Source organism: Hemitrygon akajei, chromosome 1, assembly GCF_048418815.1.
Source record: "Hemitrygon akajei chromosome 1, sHemAka1.3, whole genome shotgun sequence".
NCBI classification, from domain to species: Eukaryota; Metazoa; Chordata; class Chondrichthyes; order Myliobatiformes; family Dasyatidae; genus Hemitrygon; species Hemitrygon akajei.
The window spans coordinates 183,572,497-183,587,186 of NC_133124.1; the positions used below are offsets into that span (position 1 = coordinate 183,572,497).

Sequence of the window (14,690 nt, forward strand, 5' to 3'; positions counted from 1 at the left end):
ATGTTCGGAAAGGTTTCCTGATGCAATATGTAGACAGGCCGCCCAGACAGCTATACTGAATCTGACACTGGGCAATGGAGCAGGTCAGGTGACAGATCTCTCAGCGATAGTTGTGACAGAAACCACGACATACTGATCTTTACCGTAGCCTCGGACAGGGGTAGGAGCAGATGGTCGGGGTAAGTAATTGGGGAAGGGGGAATTATGCTGCCATTCTGCAGAAGCAAGAATTGGGGAGCATAGTTGGGAATGGATGTACTCAGTGAAATTCACAGCAGAGATATGGATGTTGTTTAGGGAACAATTGCATGTGGTTCTGAATAGGCTTGTCCCATTGAGGTGGGGAAAGGAACCTCACCCTTGACAAAGTCCCTCATGAGAGGCTAATCCAGAAGACGAAGATACACGGGGTCCACAGCAAATTGGCTGTTTGGATTCAGAACAGACTTGTGCATAAAACACGAGGACAGTGGTAGAAGGGAGTTGTTCGAGCCAGAGCTCTGTAATTAGTGGAGTTCCACAAAGATCGGTGCTGAGACCTCTGCTGTTTGTGATGTATACAAATGACCTGGATGAAAATGTAGGTGGGTGGGTTAGTAAATTTGTGGATGATACCAAGAGTGGTGTTGTGGATTGTGTAAGAAGACTGGCAAAGAATACAGCACCATTATAGATCAGTCACAGATACGGGCTGAGAAATGGCAGATGGGGGTTTAACCCAGATAAACAATGAGTTGCACCTCGGTAGGACAAATGCATGGAGACAGCACTCTGTTAAGGAGATAGTATACTTAACTGTGTTGCTGAGCAGAGGGATCTTGGGATCCAAGTTCATAGATCCTTGAAAGAGGCTACCCAGGTTGATAGAGTTATTAAGGCTTATGGAATGCTTGCTTTTATTAGATGAAGTATTGAGTTTAAAAGTCAAGAGGTTATGTTGCAACATTATAAAACTCTGGTTAGGCCACATCTGGAGTACTGCGTACAGTTCTGGTCTCTGGTCGCCCTACTATAGGAAGGATGTTGAGGCTTTGGAAATGGTGCAGAAGAGGGTTACTAGGATGCTGCATGTGCTATCACAAGAGGCTGGATAAACCTGGAGCACTGGAGGCATATACAGAGTAGACAGAGTGTATCTGTTTCCCAGGGTTGAAATGTCTAATACCAGAGGGCATGCATTGAAGGTGAGAGGGTGAAGAATCAAGGGGATGAGTGGTGTAAGTTGTTTTTTTTTTTACTCAGAGTCATGGATGCCTGGAACATGCTACATGGTATAGTGGTAGAGGCAAATATATTAGAGGCTTTTGAGATTTTGGATAAGCACGTGGATGCAAGGAAGATGGAGGGATATGGACACGGTGTAGGTAGGAAGGATTAGTATTTGGCTGTTTTAGATTTTCTTTTTAGATGGTTCAGTATAATGTTGTGTGCCAAATGGCCTGTTCCTGTGCTGTATTGTTCTGTCTTATATGGTCTAACCATAGTTGACAGGTGGTGTGGAAGAGGAAGAAAGAAGCTTAAAGCTTAGGAAGCAAGGATCAGACAGGGCTCTAGAGTTACAGGGTAGCCAATAGTGTTTAAGAATGGACTTAGGAGAGCTAGAAGGGGGCATGAGAAGGCCTTGGTGAGTAGGATTAAGGAAAACCTCCAAGGCATTCGACATGTGAAGAACAGTTGGATGATTAGTGTGAGAATAGGACTGAACAGGGATCGAAGAGGAAACATGCCTGGAGTCAGAGAGGGGTAGGGGAAGTCCTTAACTAACACTTTGCTTCGGTACTCACTAGTGAGAGGGACCATGACGAATGAGGACAGTGTAAAACTGACATGCTAGAACAAAATATTAAGACGACGTGCTGGAACTTTTGAAAATCATTACGATTGGCAAGTCCCTGGGGCAGGACAGGATTTACCTCAGGTTACTACAGAAAGTGAGGAAGAAACTGCTGCGCACCCTCACTGCTCACAGTAGTAGTACCCAATGATTGGAGAGTGGTAAATGTCATTCCTTGCTCAAGACAGGGAGTATGAATATTTCTGGGAATTATAGACTAGTGAGTTGCACCTTAGTGGTGAGCAAAGTATTGGAGAAGATTGTTAGTGCTGGGATTTATGAACATTCGGAGATGCATAGTCTGATTAGGGGTAGTCAGCATGGCTTTGTAAGGGACAGATCATGCCTCACGGACCTGACTCAATTATTTGAGGATGTAACAAAGCACATTGATGAAGGAAGAGCAGTGGAAGCAGTGTATATGGATTTTAGTAACATGTTTGATAGATCTCCACGTTAGGCTCATTCAGAAAGTCAGGAGACATGGAAACCAGGGAAACTTGGTGACGTGGATTCCAAATTGACTTGCCCATGAAGGCAGAGGGTGGTTGTCTATGGAGCATATTCTGCCTGGAGGTTGATGATCAGTGGTGTTCTGCTGAGATCAGTTCAGGGACCCCTGCTCTTCTTACTGAGTAAGTGGCAGGATGGGGTAGATTAGTAAGATTGCGGTTGACACAGAAGGTTGGTGGTGGTGTGGATAGTGTAGAAGGTTGTCGTCGGTTACAATGGGACATTGACAGGATGCAGAGCTGGGCTAAGAAGTGGAAGGTAAAGTTCAATCCAGAAAAGTGTGAAGTGATTTGCTTCGGAAGGTCAAACTTCAAGACAGAATTAACGGAGAGATTCTTAGGAAGAACACAGGGATCTTAGGGTTGCCATGCAAGTTAACAGGGTTAAGGCGGCATGAGGTGCGTTGGTCTTCATAATTCAGGGGATTGTTCAAGAGCCACAAATAATTTTGCAGTTTTATAAAACCCGTTAGACCACACCCGGAGTATTGTGTTTAATACTGATCACCTCATTATAGGAAGAATGTGAAAGCTGCAGAGAAGATTTACAGGGATGTTGCTTGGATTAAAGAGCATGTCTTATGCGTATATGTTCAGTGAACTCAGGCTTTTCTCTTTGGATAAGAGGCACAGACTGAATGGATAGCCAGAGACATTTTCTCAGAACAGAAATGGCTAATACAAGGGCATAAAGACGATTAATGGAAAATATTGGGGAGACGTCAGAGGAAATTTCATTTAAAAAAAAGTCATGGGGTGGTGGTAGAGGCATAAGGGACATTTTAGAAATTTTCAGGTAGGCACATGGATGATAGAAAAATGGAGGGCTACATAGGAGGGAAGGGTTAGATTGATCTTATAGTTAAAATGTCAGCACAATATTGTTGGCCGAAGACCTGTACTGTGCCATACTGTTCTACAGTTGCAAGAAAACCCTTTAGCATTTGGAATTATCTGCATTAATTACTCATAAAATGTGGTCTGATCATCTAAGTCACAATAATAGACAAACACAATCTGCATGAACTAAAAATACCAACATTTGTACTACTTCTCGTCAATACTGACAACGCCATTTAAACAATCACAGTCTAGGTTCAAAAAAAGTTTGTGAACCTCTGAGTAATGCTTTCTACAAAAGCTATTTGGAGTCAGGTGTTCCAATCAATGAGATTGGAGATGTGGGTTGTCACTGCCCAATATAAAAAAAAAAGACACATAATGTCAGGTTACTGACAGAGCCTGCTCTTCAAGAAAGATCTGTTTATGTGCACCATACCTCGATCAAAAAAAACTTTGAGGACAGAAGAATTGTAGAGATGCATGAAGCTGGAAAATGCAAAAAAAAAGCAATTCTAAAGACCCAAGTGTTCATTGGTCCTCAATAAGTGAAATTATCTACAAATAGAAGAAATTCAATACTATTACTACTCTCCCTACGAGTGGCCTTCCTGCAAAGATCACACCAAAAGCACAACATGCAATGCTGAAGGAGGTGAAAAAAAGCCCAAGTGTAATAGCAGAAGTCCTGCAGAAATCTCTAGAACTCACTAAAATGTCAGTTCATGTGTCCACTATAAGAAAAACACTGAACAAGAATTGTGTTCATGGAAGGACACTGTGCAGGAAACCACTGCTCTCCAAAAGAAATTGTTGCATGTCTCAAGTTTGCAAAAGACCACCTGGACATTTCACAATGTCTCTGGGACAATGTTCTGTGGACAGTAGAGACAAAAGTAAAACTTTTTGGCAGAAATGCTCACCACTATGCTTGGAAGAAAAAGGGCAGTGCACACCAACGCCAAAACCTCATACCATCTGTGAAGCATAGTGAAAGGAGCATCACGGTTTGGGGCTGCTTTGCTGCCTCAGGGCCTGGACAACTTGCAATCACTGCATCAAGACATTTTACAGGTGGATGTCAGGGTAGCAGTCCGTCACCTGAAACTTAATCGTACTTGGGTGATGCAACAAGATAATGATCCAAAACACAAGAATAAATCAAAAACAATGGTTTAAAAATTAGAATATTTGTGTTTTGAGATGGCCAAGTCAGAGTACAGACCTTAACCCATTTGAGATGTTGCTACATGACCTGAAGTGTGCTGTTCAGGCAAGGTGTTCCAGAAATATTGACGAACTGAAAATATTTTGTATGGAGGTATGGTATGAAATTCCACCTAATTATTACACAAAACTGATCAGCAGCTATAGGAAACATTTGGTAGAGGTTATTGCTGCTAAAGGAGGTTCTACCAGTTATTAAATATAAGAGTTTACACACTTTTTCCAGCCTGGACTGTGAATGATCAAACAATGTGTTCAATAAAGACATGAAAAGTACAAATGCTCATGTGTTATTAGTTTAGGCAGATTGTGTGTCTATTATTGTAACTTAGATGAAGATCAGACCACATTTTGAATAATTAATGCAGAAAGGCAGGTAATTGCAAAGGGTTCACAAATATTTTCTTGTAACCGTAAGTTTTATCACACACTCCCAGGGTCAGACACAGAGTGAAGCTCCCATCACACACTCCCGGGGTAAGACAGTGTGAAGCTCCCTCCATACCATCCCATCACTCACTCCCAGGATCAGACACAAAGTGAAGCTCCTTGCACACCGCCCCATTACACTCTCCCAGGGTCAGACACAGAGTGAAGCTCCCTCCACACCGTCCCATCACACACTCCCAGGATCAGACACAGAGCGAAGCTCCCTCCATACCGTCCCATCACACACTCCCGGGGTCAGACACAGAGAAAAGCTCTCTCCACACCATCCCATCAAACACTCCCAGGGTCAGACACAGAGTGAAGCTCCCTCCACACCGTCCCATCACACACTCCTGGGGTCAGACACGAGTGAAACTGCCACAATACTCAGTAACCCTGAGCCAAGTTCCAAACCCACCTGGAAGGCCAGGTCGTGGTATTTCTTTTTCTCATTGGGTCCCAGGGCGTACCACCACTCGCCCAGGATCTTGCTGACTGTCCTGTTGTCCTGGTTGGGGTGCCGCTGGTGAACTAGTGCCCGGTGCCTTTTGCTGAAGATCATGAAGGCGTTCATCGGCCGCCGGATGTGGTCCTTCTCACGCTGTAGCGGGGAGGGGTATTGAAGTCTGAGAGTGGGCAACAGGCCCGTTAACTCTTCCCACCCAAGTAACCGACCCCTACAGTTCAGTTGTTAGGAGGGGTTTAGTACTAGCCGTCATCACACTCTGCACATCTCCAAAAGTCCTTACACAGTTACACAGAATGGAAACAGGCCCTTTGGCCCAATTGCTCCATGCCAGCCAAGCTCCCCTTCTAAACACCAGCCCAATACATCACAGGCACATCCCTCCTCACCATCGTTTATATCTACCAGAGGCGCGGCCTCAAGAAGGCAACATCCATTACCAAAGATTCCCACCATCTTCTCACAGCTACCATCAGGCAGGAGGTACAGAGCCTGAAGCTCCACATTAGGAACAGCTGCTTCCCTTCAACCATTTGGTTCTTGAACCAACCAGCACAGCCCTAATCACCGGCTCACTGTGACCACTGTATACTACAATGTACTGTGTTCTGTTTTCTTTCACTGTGTGTATTCTTGTAAAAATGGTGTATAATTTGGGTCCCTGATGTTCTTCTCGTGAATGTTGAGACTCTGATGCTCTATGCTTGTGATGCTGCTGCAAAAAAGAATCCTTGTCTCAAGTCTTGCCGTGAATGTCAACATGGCCGTTACCTGAGGAGTCACAGAGATATATAGCAGGGAAACAGGCTCTATGGCCCATCCATCGAACACCCGGCAGAAGAGATTTTGCAGATGGTGGAAATCTTGAACAACATACAAAATGCTGGAAGAACTCAGCATGTTGGGCATCATCTGCAGAGGGAATGAATCGTCGGTGTTTTGGGCTAAGACCTTTCATCAGGTCCTGTTCCAGGGTTTTGGCCTGAAAAATCGATTATTCATTCCCCTCCATAGATGCTGAACTCCTCCAGCATTTTGGGTGTGTTGAATACTTTGCAAACTGTTTGCTGACCCCAGGTGTGACTTGAAGCCTCTTTGTACATCGAGATCGCAAAGTCCACCACCATTTATACTCTTAGAAAGTTAAAAGGATCACCATACTTCTATAGATGGGTGCAATGAACAGTGATCCTTTTAACTTTCTAAGAGTATAAATGGTGGTGGACTTTGCGATCTCGATGTACAAAGAGGCTTCAAGTCACACCTGGGGTCAGCAAACAGTTTGCAAAGTATTCAACACACCCAAAATGCTGGAGGAGTTCAGCATCTATGGAGGGGAATGAATAATTGATTTTTCAGGCCAAAACCCTGGAACAGGACCTGATGAAAGGTCTTAGCCCAAAACACCGATGATTCATTCCCTCTGCAGATGATGCCCAACATGCTGAGTTCTTCCAGCATTTTGTATGTTGTTCAAGATTTCCACCATCTGCAAAATCTCTTCTGCCGGGTGTTCGATGGATGGGCCATAGAGCCTGTTTCCCTGCTATATATCTCTGTGACTCCTCAGGTAACGGCCATGTTGACATTCACGGCAAGACTTGAGACAAGGATTCTTTGCTGAAGCTCCACAGATCCTGGGGAGACCCCACCAGGAGCAAAAGTCTCCTGACTATCAGAGAGATGGGCTTACCCCAGAGAAGTACACTGTTTCTGGGGTGGTGAGGAGACAGTGTGTCGATGGGGACATGAGGGGTAAATGAGTCACTGCATCACACAGCACAGACACAGGCACTTCGGCCCAAATGCTCTGTGAACATCCAAGATTCACGTCTAAGCTGGTCCCATCTGCCCTTGTTTGTTCCATTCCTCTCTGACTTTTCCATTCCATGTACCTGTCCAACTAACTTTTAAATGCCTCTACCATTTCCACTGGCAGCTCACTCCATATATTCACCACCCTTAGTGTCAAAGCTGCCCCTCAACTTCCAAATAAATTTCTCCCCCCTCATCTTAAACTTGTGCCCTCTTGTTCTCAATTCCCCAAGCCTGGGGAAAAGTCTGTGCGCATTCACGCTGTCTACGCCCTTTCCAATAATGTACACTCCTGTAAGGTCACCCCTCAGCCTGGCGCGCTCCAAAGGAAAATAAAGTTCCAATCTGCTTAGCCTCTCTGCAAAACTCAGTCCAAGGCTCAGCAAAATCCTCGCAAATCTCCTCTGCACTCTTCCCAGCTTCAAGTCATCTTTCTGATAGCAGGGTGACCAAAATTGCACACAATACTCCAAGCACGGCCTCACCAACTGAAACATAACTGCTCAACCCCTATACTCAGTGCCCTGAGTGATGACGGCCAGCATGCCAAACACCTTCTTGTCCGCCTCTGACACCAATTGCAGGGAACGACGTACCTGAACACCTGGGTGCTTCTGTCCCACAACATCCACAGGTTCCCCCCTCCCCCCACCAATCTTCACCCGAGCCGACAGAGACACATGTGACGTGCTTCAGAGTGAGGAGGGGGCATCAGAGGTTGTACAAATCTCTGGTGAGTCTGCACCTGGAGCCCAGTGTTCAGTTTTGATGGGTGATTTTATAGAGGTCAACGAAACCACAAGGGGCATAGATGCACACGGTCTTTTCCGCAGGTCTGGGGAATAAAGAACTAGAGTTTTAAGGCTAAAGAGGAAAGATTTAATAGGATGCTGAGGGGTAACTTTTTCACCTTGGGGGTGGTCTGTATATGGAATGAGCTGCCAGAGAAGCAGTTGAAGCAGGTACACTAGTATTTAGTCTTTAGAGAATAGAGTGAGGGGTGACTTTACAGGTGTATAAAACTACGAGGTGCACTAATGGGGTGAAGGAGGAGTTTTTCCCTGGGGTTGGGGAATCAAGGAGGAGGAATAGGTTTAAGGTGAGAGTGGAGACATTAAGTAGGAACCTGAGGGGCAAATTCATTACCAGCAGGGTTATCCACATGTGCAACAAGATGCCAGAGGAAAGTAAATTAACATGTTTATAAGACATTTGGACAGAGGCAGAGATAGAGAGAGAAGATGAGCCAGTTTGATGCAGACTGCAGGATACACAGGAGTGACGTTATAGAGGAGGACAAAAGCAGGAGGGGCACTTCATGTTGTGGCCTATGAGTCCACCAGCACAAAGGCAGCAAAACCGAGAGCAGCGAGTGAACCTGACGGAAACACTCAGGAGCCTTCTTGCACAGCTCCCCTTAAGGCGGGTGTACATTCTACCGTTCAAGCACACCCTCACTCCCCTGCACGCACAGCCCACCCACCTTGTGCGGGCTGCGGCCCTCCTTCTCAGAGGAAGAGTCCCTCTCCTTGGGCAGTGCGCTGAGCGACTTGGTGCGGCGCTTCTCCGGAGGCAGGCAGACCGTCTCCAACCCGGCATTGGGTAGGAACCTGTAAGCAGTGACACAGAGAGGGAGGGAGTGGGGATTGAGGGGATGGAGGAAAAGAGGAGAAGAGGGTGTGGAGAGGGGTTGGAAAGAGGGGACATGGAGGGAGAGGGTAGACATGACGGGGGAAATGACAGGTGAGTGAGGGAGGGAGAGAAGCAAGGGGAGAATGATGGATGGGGAAGGAGCAAGGAGAGGAAGGGAGCAGAGAAGGGATGGGTAGAGAGGAAGAGGGAAGGCGCAGGAGAGGGGAGAGAGAAAGTGAGTGAGTGTCACAGACAGTAAGAGGTGAAGGAGAGGTTTGAGGTGGTTGGGGGGAGGGCAGAGGGAAAACCAGCCTCGTGTCGGTGTGGAGTTATTTACAGGGAGAGGCAGCCCCCACAACACCCTCCACAATATAAAACTCTGGTCATTGCCATCCGAGGAATCGTTTGCAGTTCAGGTAAAGGAGGAATATGGAGCCCTGAGAGGGGACAGGTTCTCCCAACCGTAGACAGGACACCCCCGCCATACTCACGCCTCATCCTGGTCACTCTCCGTCTCACTGTCTCCTCTCTGGCTGGGCAGCCCCTGCATCTCCTCGACGTGGGACTGTGCTCTTAGGCCATCAGTGGATCCCCGTGGTGGGCTGCCGCCTGCCTCCTCCCGTCTCTCAGGCTCCCGGGGCGACTCTGCCGGGACACAAGCTTGCTGCGCCGACTGCACAGGCTCTATGTGCAGGAGATAGAGGAGAGGCATTAGAAAGAGGAGGGGAGAGATGGTGAGTGGGTAGAGGGGTAGGGGGTAGATAGAGATGGGAGCCAGGAGAGGGTAGGGGTGGGGGGGGGGGAAGAGAAGGAGTTCAAGTGTGTGTAAAGCTGAGACCAGCACTGATGAGCCCATAATGACCGACTCCACCCCTCTGCCCCACCCAAGAGATGACCCAGTCTGACTATCACCCACCCACCTACCTTTCACTTGATTGGACGAGCCGGCTGGACAGGTGGGCTTCTGGGCCTCCGGGGGCTGTACCGAGGCATCCGGCTGGCTGGGAGCCAGGAAAGGAACCAGAGAGTGCCAGGGATAGACGGGTACAGAGCGCGGTTCCACATTGGTCCACACTGCAGGGACAGCAAAGAGAACATGGCTGCAGGGCACACGGAACGTAGAACTCAGAGCAGGGCAGCACACGATAAAGTGGTAAATCATCGCCTTGTTCACTGAATAGGGAAACATCTGTCTTGCATGCTGTCCATACTTGCCTCAAACACACACAGCCCTCCACCCCCACAGGTAAAGTGGTTTATACTATCACCCAATGGAGGTAAGTAAAAGCTTATCTTGCACACTGTTCATACAGATCACACTGTAACAGTGCGTTGAGGGAAAAGCAGTAAGGATCCAGAATGAGTGTTACAATTCAGAAAGTGCAGTGCAGGTGAACAATAAGGTGCAAGGGCCAAGATAAGGTAGACTGGTAATAGCAGGTTTATTATTGTCCTATATACTGAAATGCAATGAAAAGCTTTGTCACTTGGGGGCTCAATTTCTGCCGATGTCTGTAAGGCGTTTTTACGTTCTCCACATGACCCTGAGTTTTCTCCGGTTTCCTGCACATTCCGAAGAGGGAGGAACTCAGCTTCTACAGAAATGAATAAACAGTCGACATTGTGGGCCAAGAATAGGTGAAGCCGGGTGGGTGGGGGAGGTGGGCTGAAGTAAGAAGCCGGGAGTGGGGTTGTAATATGTCAGTGGAAAAGGTAAAAGGGCTGGAGAAGGTATCAGACAGGAGAGAAGAGTCACCCATAGTAGAAAGGGAAGAAGGGGAGGTGATAGGCATGTGAGGAGAAGACATAAGAGGGGAGACAGGGTGGGAATCGAAGTGGGGAGAAGGAAAACTACCAGACATTAGAGAAATCAATGTGCATGCCACAAGCTGAAAGCCCCTCCAACCTGAGTGGCCTCGTTCTGACTGACATCAGAGTTGGAAATGAAATGGGTGGCCACTCATGGTGGATGGAGTGGAGGTGCTTGACAAAGCTGCCCTCCAATCCATGTCGGGTCTCACCAATGTAGAGAAGGCCACATCAGGAGCACCAGATACAGAAAACGACCTCAGCAGATTCACAGGTAAAGTGTTGTCTTACTTGGGAGGACTGAAGGGAGAAATGGACAAGGGAATCATGGAGAAAGCGATCCTGTGGAAAGCGGAGAGTGGGAGGGGAGCACGCGTGTTTGGTGGTAGTAAGTTGCTGAAAACGATGTGCTGGATGCGAAGGCAGGTGATCCTTGTTAAGGCAGCGGGAAAATGGGGTAAGAGCAAATGACTGGGAAAGGGAGTGCAGCTGAGGGAAGCATCAATGGTGGAGGAAGAGAAACTGAAACCCTGATCTTGGAGGATATCTCCGATGTCCTGAAAAGCCTCATCCTGGAACAGATGCAGCAGAGATGAAGGAACTGAAAAAAAGGAATGGCATTTTTCAGGGGAGAGAGTGGGAGGAGATATAGTCAAGATAACTGTGGGAGTCAGTAAATTTATAAAAGAGACCAGCAGGTTGTGTCCAGAACGGAGACAGGGAGATCAAGAAAGGGGAGAGAGGTGTCAGAAATGGACTAAGAATCAAGAAAGGGGAGAGAAGTGTCAGAATTGGATCGAGGACTGTTGTTCTGGATTTCCAGCATCTTGTGTTCAGGTTAGAGTTAGTGAATTGTGGCCCTGCTATGCTGGTGCTGGAAGAATGGTGACACTTGCGGGCAGCCCAACACAACCCTTGCTGATGTGTTTCGATGTACGTGACAAATTAATCTTTAATACTACACACTGTTCATACAGATCAGATCATTTCGCAGTGCACTGAGGCAGAACAAGGTGAAAAATTGATACGGAATAATATTACAGGTAGAGAGGAAGTGCACTGCAGGCAGACAATAAGGTGCAAGGGAATTGGAATTGGTTTATTATTGTTACATGTACCAAGGTACAGTCAAAAGTTTGCCTTGCTTACAGTTCATACAGATCAGATCATTACACAGTACGTGGATAAAATATGAAATAACAGAATCCAGAATGAAGTGTAACAGCTATCAATGTGGGCAGACAGTAAAGTGCAAGATCATAAATGAGGTAGATTGTGAGGTCAAGACTCCATTTTATTGTATAGGTGGTCCTGCTCAAGAGTCTGATAACAGTGGGGTAGAAACTGTCCTTGAGCCCAATGGTATGTGCTTTCAGACTTTTTTATCTTCTGCCAAATAGGAGGGGGGGGGGGGAGAAGAGAGAATATCTGGGGTGGGTGGGGTCTTTGATTATGCTGACTGCTTTACTGAAGCAATGAGAAGTATAGACCAAGTCTACTGAAGGAAGGTTGGGCTCCCTAAAATATGGAGCTGTGTCCACAACTCTCGTTGACAAATCTAACCAACTCCACATAGAGCCCATATCCCTCCATTTCCTGCACATGAGCAGAATTAGGCAATTTGTTTGCTCCGTCAATCCATCATGGTTGATTTAATATCCTTTTCAACCCCATTCTCCTGTCTTCTCCCCGTAACCTTTGATGCCGTGACTAATCAAGAAGCAATCAACCTCCACTTGAAATATACTCAATGACTCGGCCTCCACAGCCGTGTGCTGCAATGAATTCCACACTCTCTGGTTAAATGGCTGTTAAAGAAAAATGTAAACACTTCTATCACGCGTCTCCATCACAGCCCCTGGCAGCACATTTCAAGCACCGAGCACTCTCACTTACCGCTTGCCGCTTTCTCCATTAGCTCTGACAAGAAACATCAATTTTAGGTGCTTCCCCGCTCTCCTCTTTCCTCACTCTTGCCCCCCAAACCCCTTGCAGACAGATGAGCTGCCATTAATGAGAGGGATTCACCACCTCTCAGTTAACACCGATCGATACATTCCTGGTATCCACTCCCTCACAGATGTTCCCTTTGCTCACAACACCCGCAACCCCAAACCCACATCTTTCCCAAAACTTCCACCAAACATTCGCATACTGACACAGCAAGGCAGGCAAAGCATCGGGTTTTAGATTGAAAGACAAAAGGGAAACAGGACCTTCAGCCCCACAAAACACCCTCAGAGGAGGAATTTTGACATACCCCAGTTTTAAATGACCGGAACCTCATTTTGTAGTAGTGCCCCCACCTTGTACCCACCCGTGGAATAATCTCAACATTAAGTCTATCTAGCTGCTGTATATTACAGCACAGAAAGTCTCTTCTGCTAACAGAGAGCATGCCAACCTGACACCATTTCACTCTCCCCATATTTCAAACCTCCACAGCACTCTCCTCTCCACCTGATTCGTCTCTCACCCACGTACTAATGTAAATTTCTGGGATGTCGGTGCAATGGGGGAACCTTCAGGGTCACGGGGAGAATGTGCAAACCCCACACGCAAACAGGAGTGAGACATACGCAGGAAAGGGACAAACACTTACAAACAGGAGTTGGAGCCCCTCCGCTGGTCGAGGCTGACCAAGGACGTTGCTTCCTCGCCAGAGCAGTACAATATGGAGAGCCCACGTAGCAGGCTGCCCCTCTCCACACAACTCATGAATCCAAAGAAACGGCAGAGACTGATACAGTTCAGCTCCAGCAGTACCACAGGAGCTGCCAATCAGTGTTGAACTCAATGTAGGACTGCCTTGGGGACTCCAGCTCCAGGATTTTCTTCAGGGTTTATTCCCAAAGCCGTGAGTAAGTATAGCCACAAGACAGCAGAAGTTTGAGATCAGAGTTTTCCTTCTCCTAAATGAGCTGCCAACCATGTCTGACAAGCCTCATCTGCCCGAAGGGGGTAGGAGGGACACAAACACACAGAGGTTGGGATGAACTGGGCTCACTGGTGCTGAGAGGGCAAGGCTCTATCGACTGTACCACGTCCATTTAATGGGGCTGAAGGGAGCATCACTCCACCCGGTGTTGGGAGAAACCACAGCATAATGTACAGAGACTGTCTCCTTTACAGAAGGTGGATGTGGTGGAGATGTGATTGATTCCTGGACAAGGAAGCTGGTAAGCAAGGGAAAACTCCGCAGTACTGGAAACACTCTGGGGAACAGGGAAGAGCAAGAGGGTAATCAGGATGGATGACCCTGGGAGGCTCCCCTTCACTTCTGTGTAGAGACGGGGAGAGAGGGAGAGGGTGTGTGGTGGAAGAGGATTGCATATGCCCCTGACACTGCACACTCCCCTTCCTGCAACAAAGAACCCTCTCCTCACCACCATTCCTGCAAAACAGAACTCCTTCCTCAAAGCAACTCGCACAACATAGAACTCCCTACCTCGGTGACTCCATCTCATTACTCCTCTCTCTTTGCCTCCCTTCCCACATGCTACATCCTCAGCTCCCCTCCTGCAACAATCCTCCCAGAGCGGACAGATAGTGACTCATGCAAAATTCATGACCTCCTCCACCGCTTTCTAACCCACAAGACATAGGCGCAGAATTACGCCATCTGGACCTTCTAGTCGATCAAGACTGATTTACCTTCCCTCTCAACCCCATTCTCCTGCCTTCTCCCTGTAATCATTGATGCGCTTACTAGTCAAGAACCTATCAACCTTTTGTACAATGTCCGGTGTATGTTACTAAAAAGGGCTTCTTTGGTTTGTTACGAGTAGGAATGTTTCTTTGTCTGTTAAATGTTTCTCTCGCCGTTGTTTCGCTTTAGAATGGCTGATATGGTAATTGTATTCATTTGTTAATCAATGGGGAATGTTATTGTGTTTTGTGAGGCTGGGAACTTGGGGGAGGGGTTGCGCGGGCTTGGGGGTGAAGGGAGTCGGCAGGAGAGACGGACGAGGAAGGTGGACGGGCGCTGGACGGCTCGTAGGACCACCGCGACTGGCGCTAGATGGCTCGTAAGACCACCGGGTGGTCCCAGGGGCGACGACGTGGCTGTCGGATGATTCGTTGATTGAGCTCCTACGATGTGCACTACACTGACTGAACTTTGATA

General features: G+C 47.3%; 1 protein-coding gene across 2 annotated transcripts in view; it reads right to left on the reverse strand.

Moving 5' to 3' along the window:
* LOC140733080 (protein capicua homolog) overlaps window positions 1-14,690 on the reverse strand; it is a 93,475-nt gene that overhangs the window by 25,566 nt on the left and 53,219 nt on the right. For both annotated transcript variants that reach the window (XM_073055908.1, XM_073055917.1), the window contains exons 2-5: window positions 9,680-9,829; window positions 9,247-9,439; window positions 8,607-8,733; window positions 5,261-5,443 (exon numbers count right to left, since the gene is read on the reverse strand). In XM_073055908.1, coding sequence (XP_072912009.1) covers window positions 5,261-5,443; window positions 8,607-8,733; window positions 9,247-9,439; window positions 9,680-9,829 — 653 coding nt within the window. The remainder of the gene's footprint in view (window positions 1-5,260; window positions 5,444-8,606; window positions 8,734-9,246; window positions 9,440-9,679; window positions 9,830-14,690) is intronic.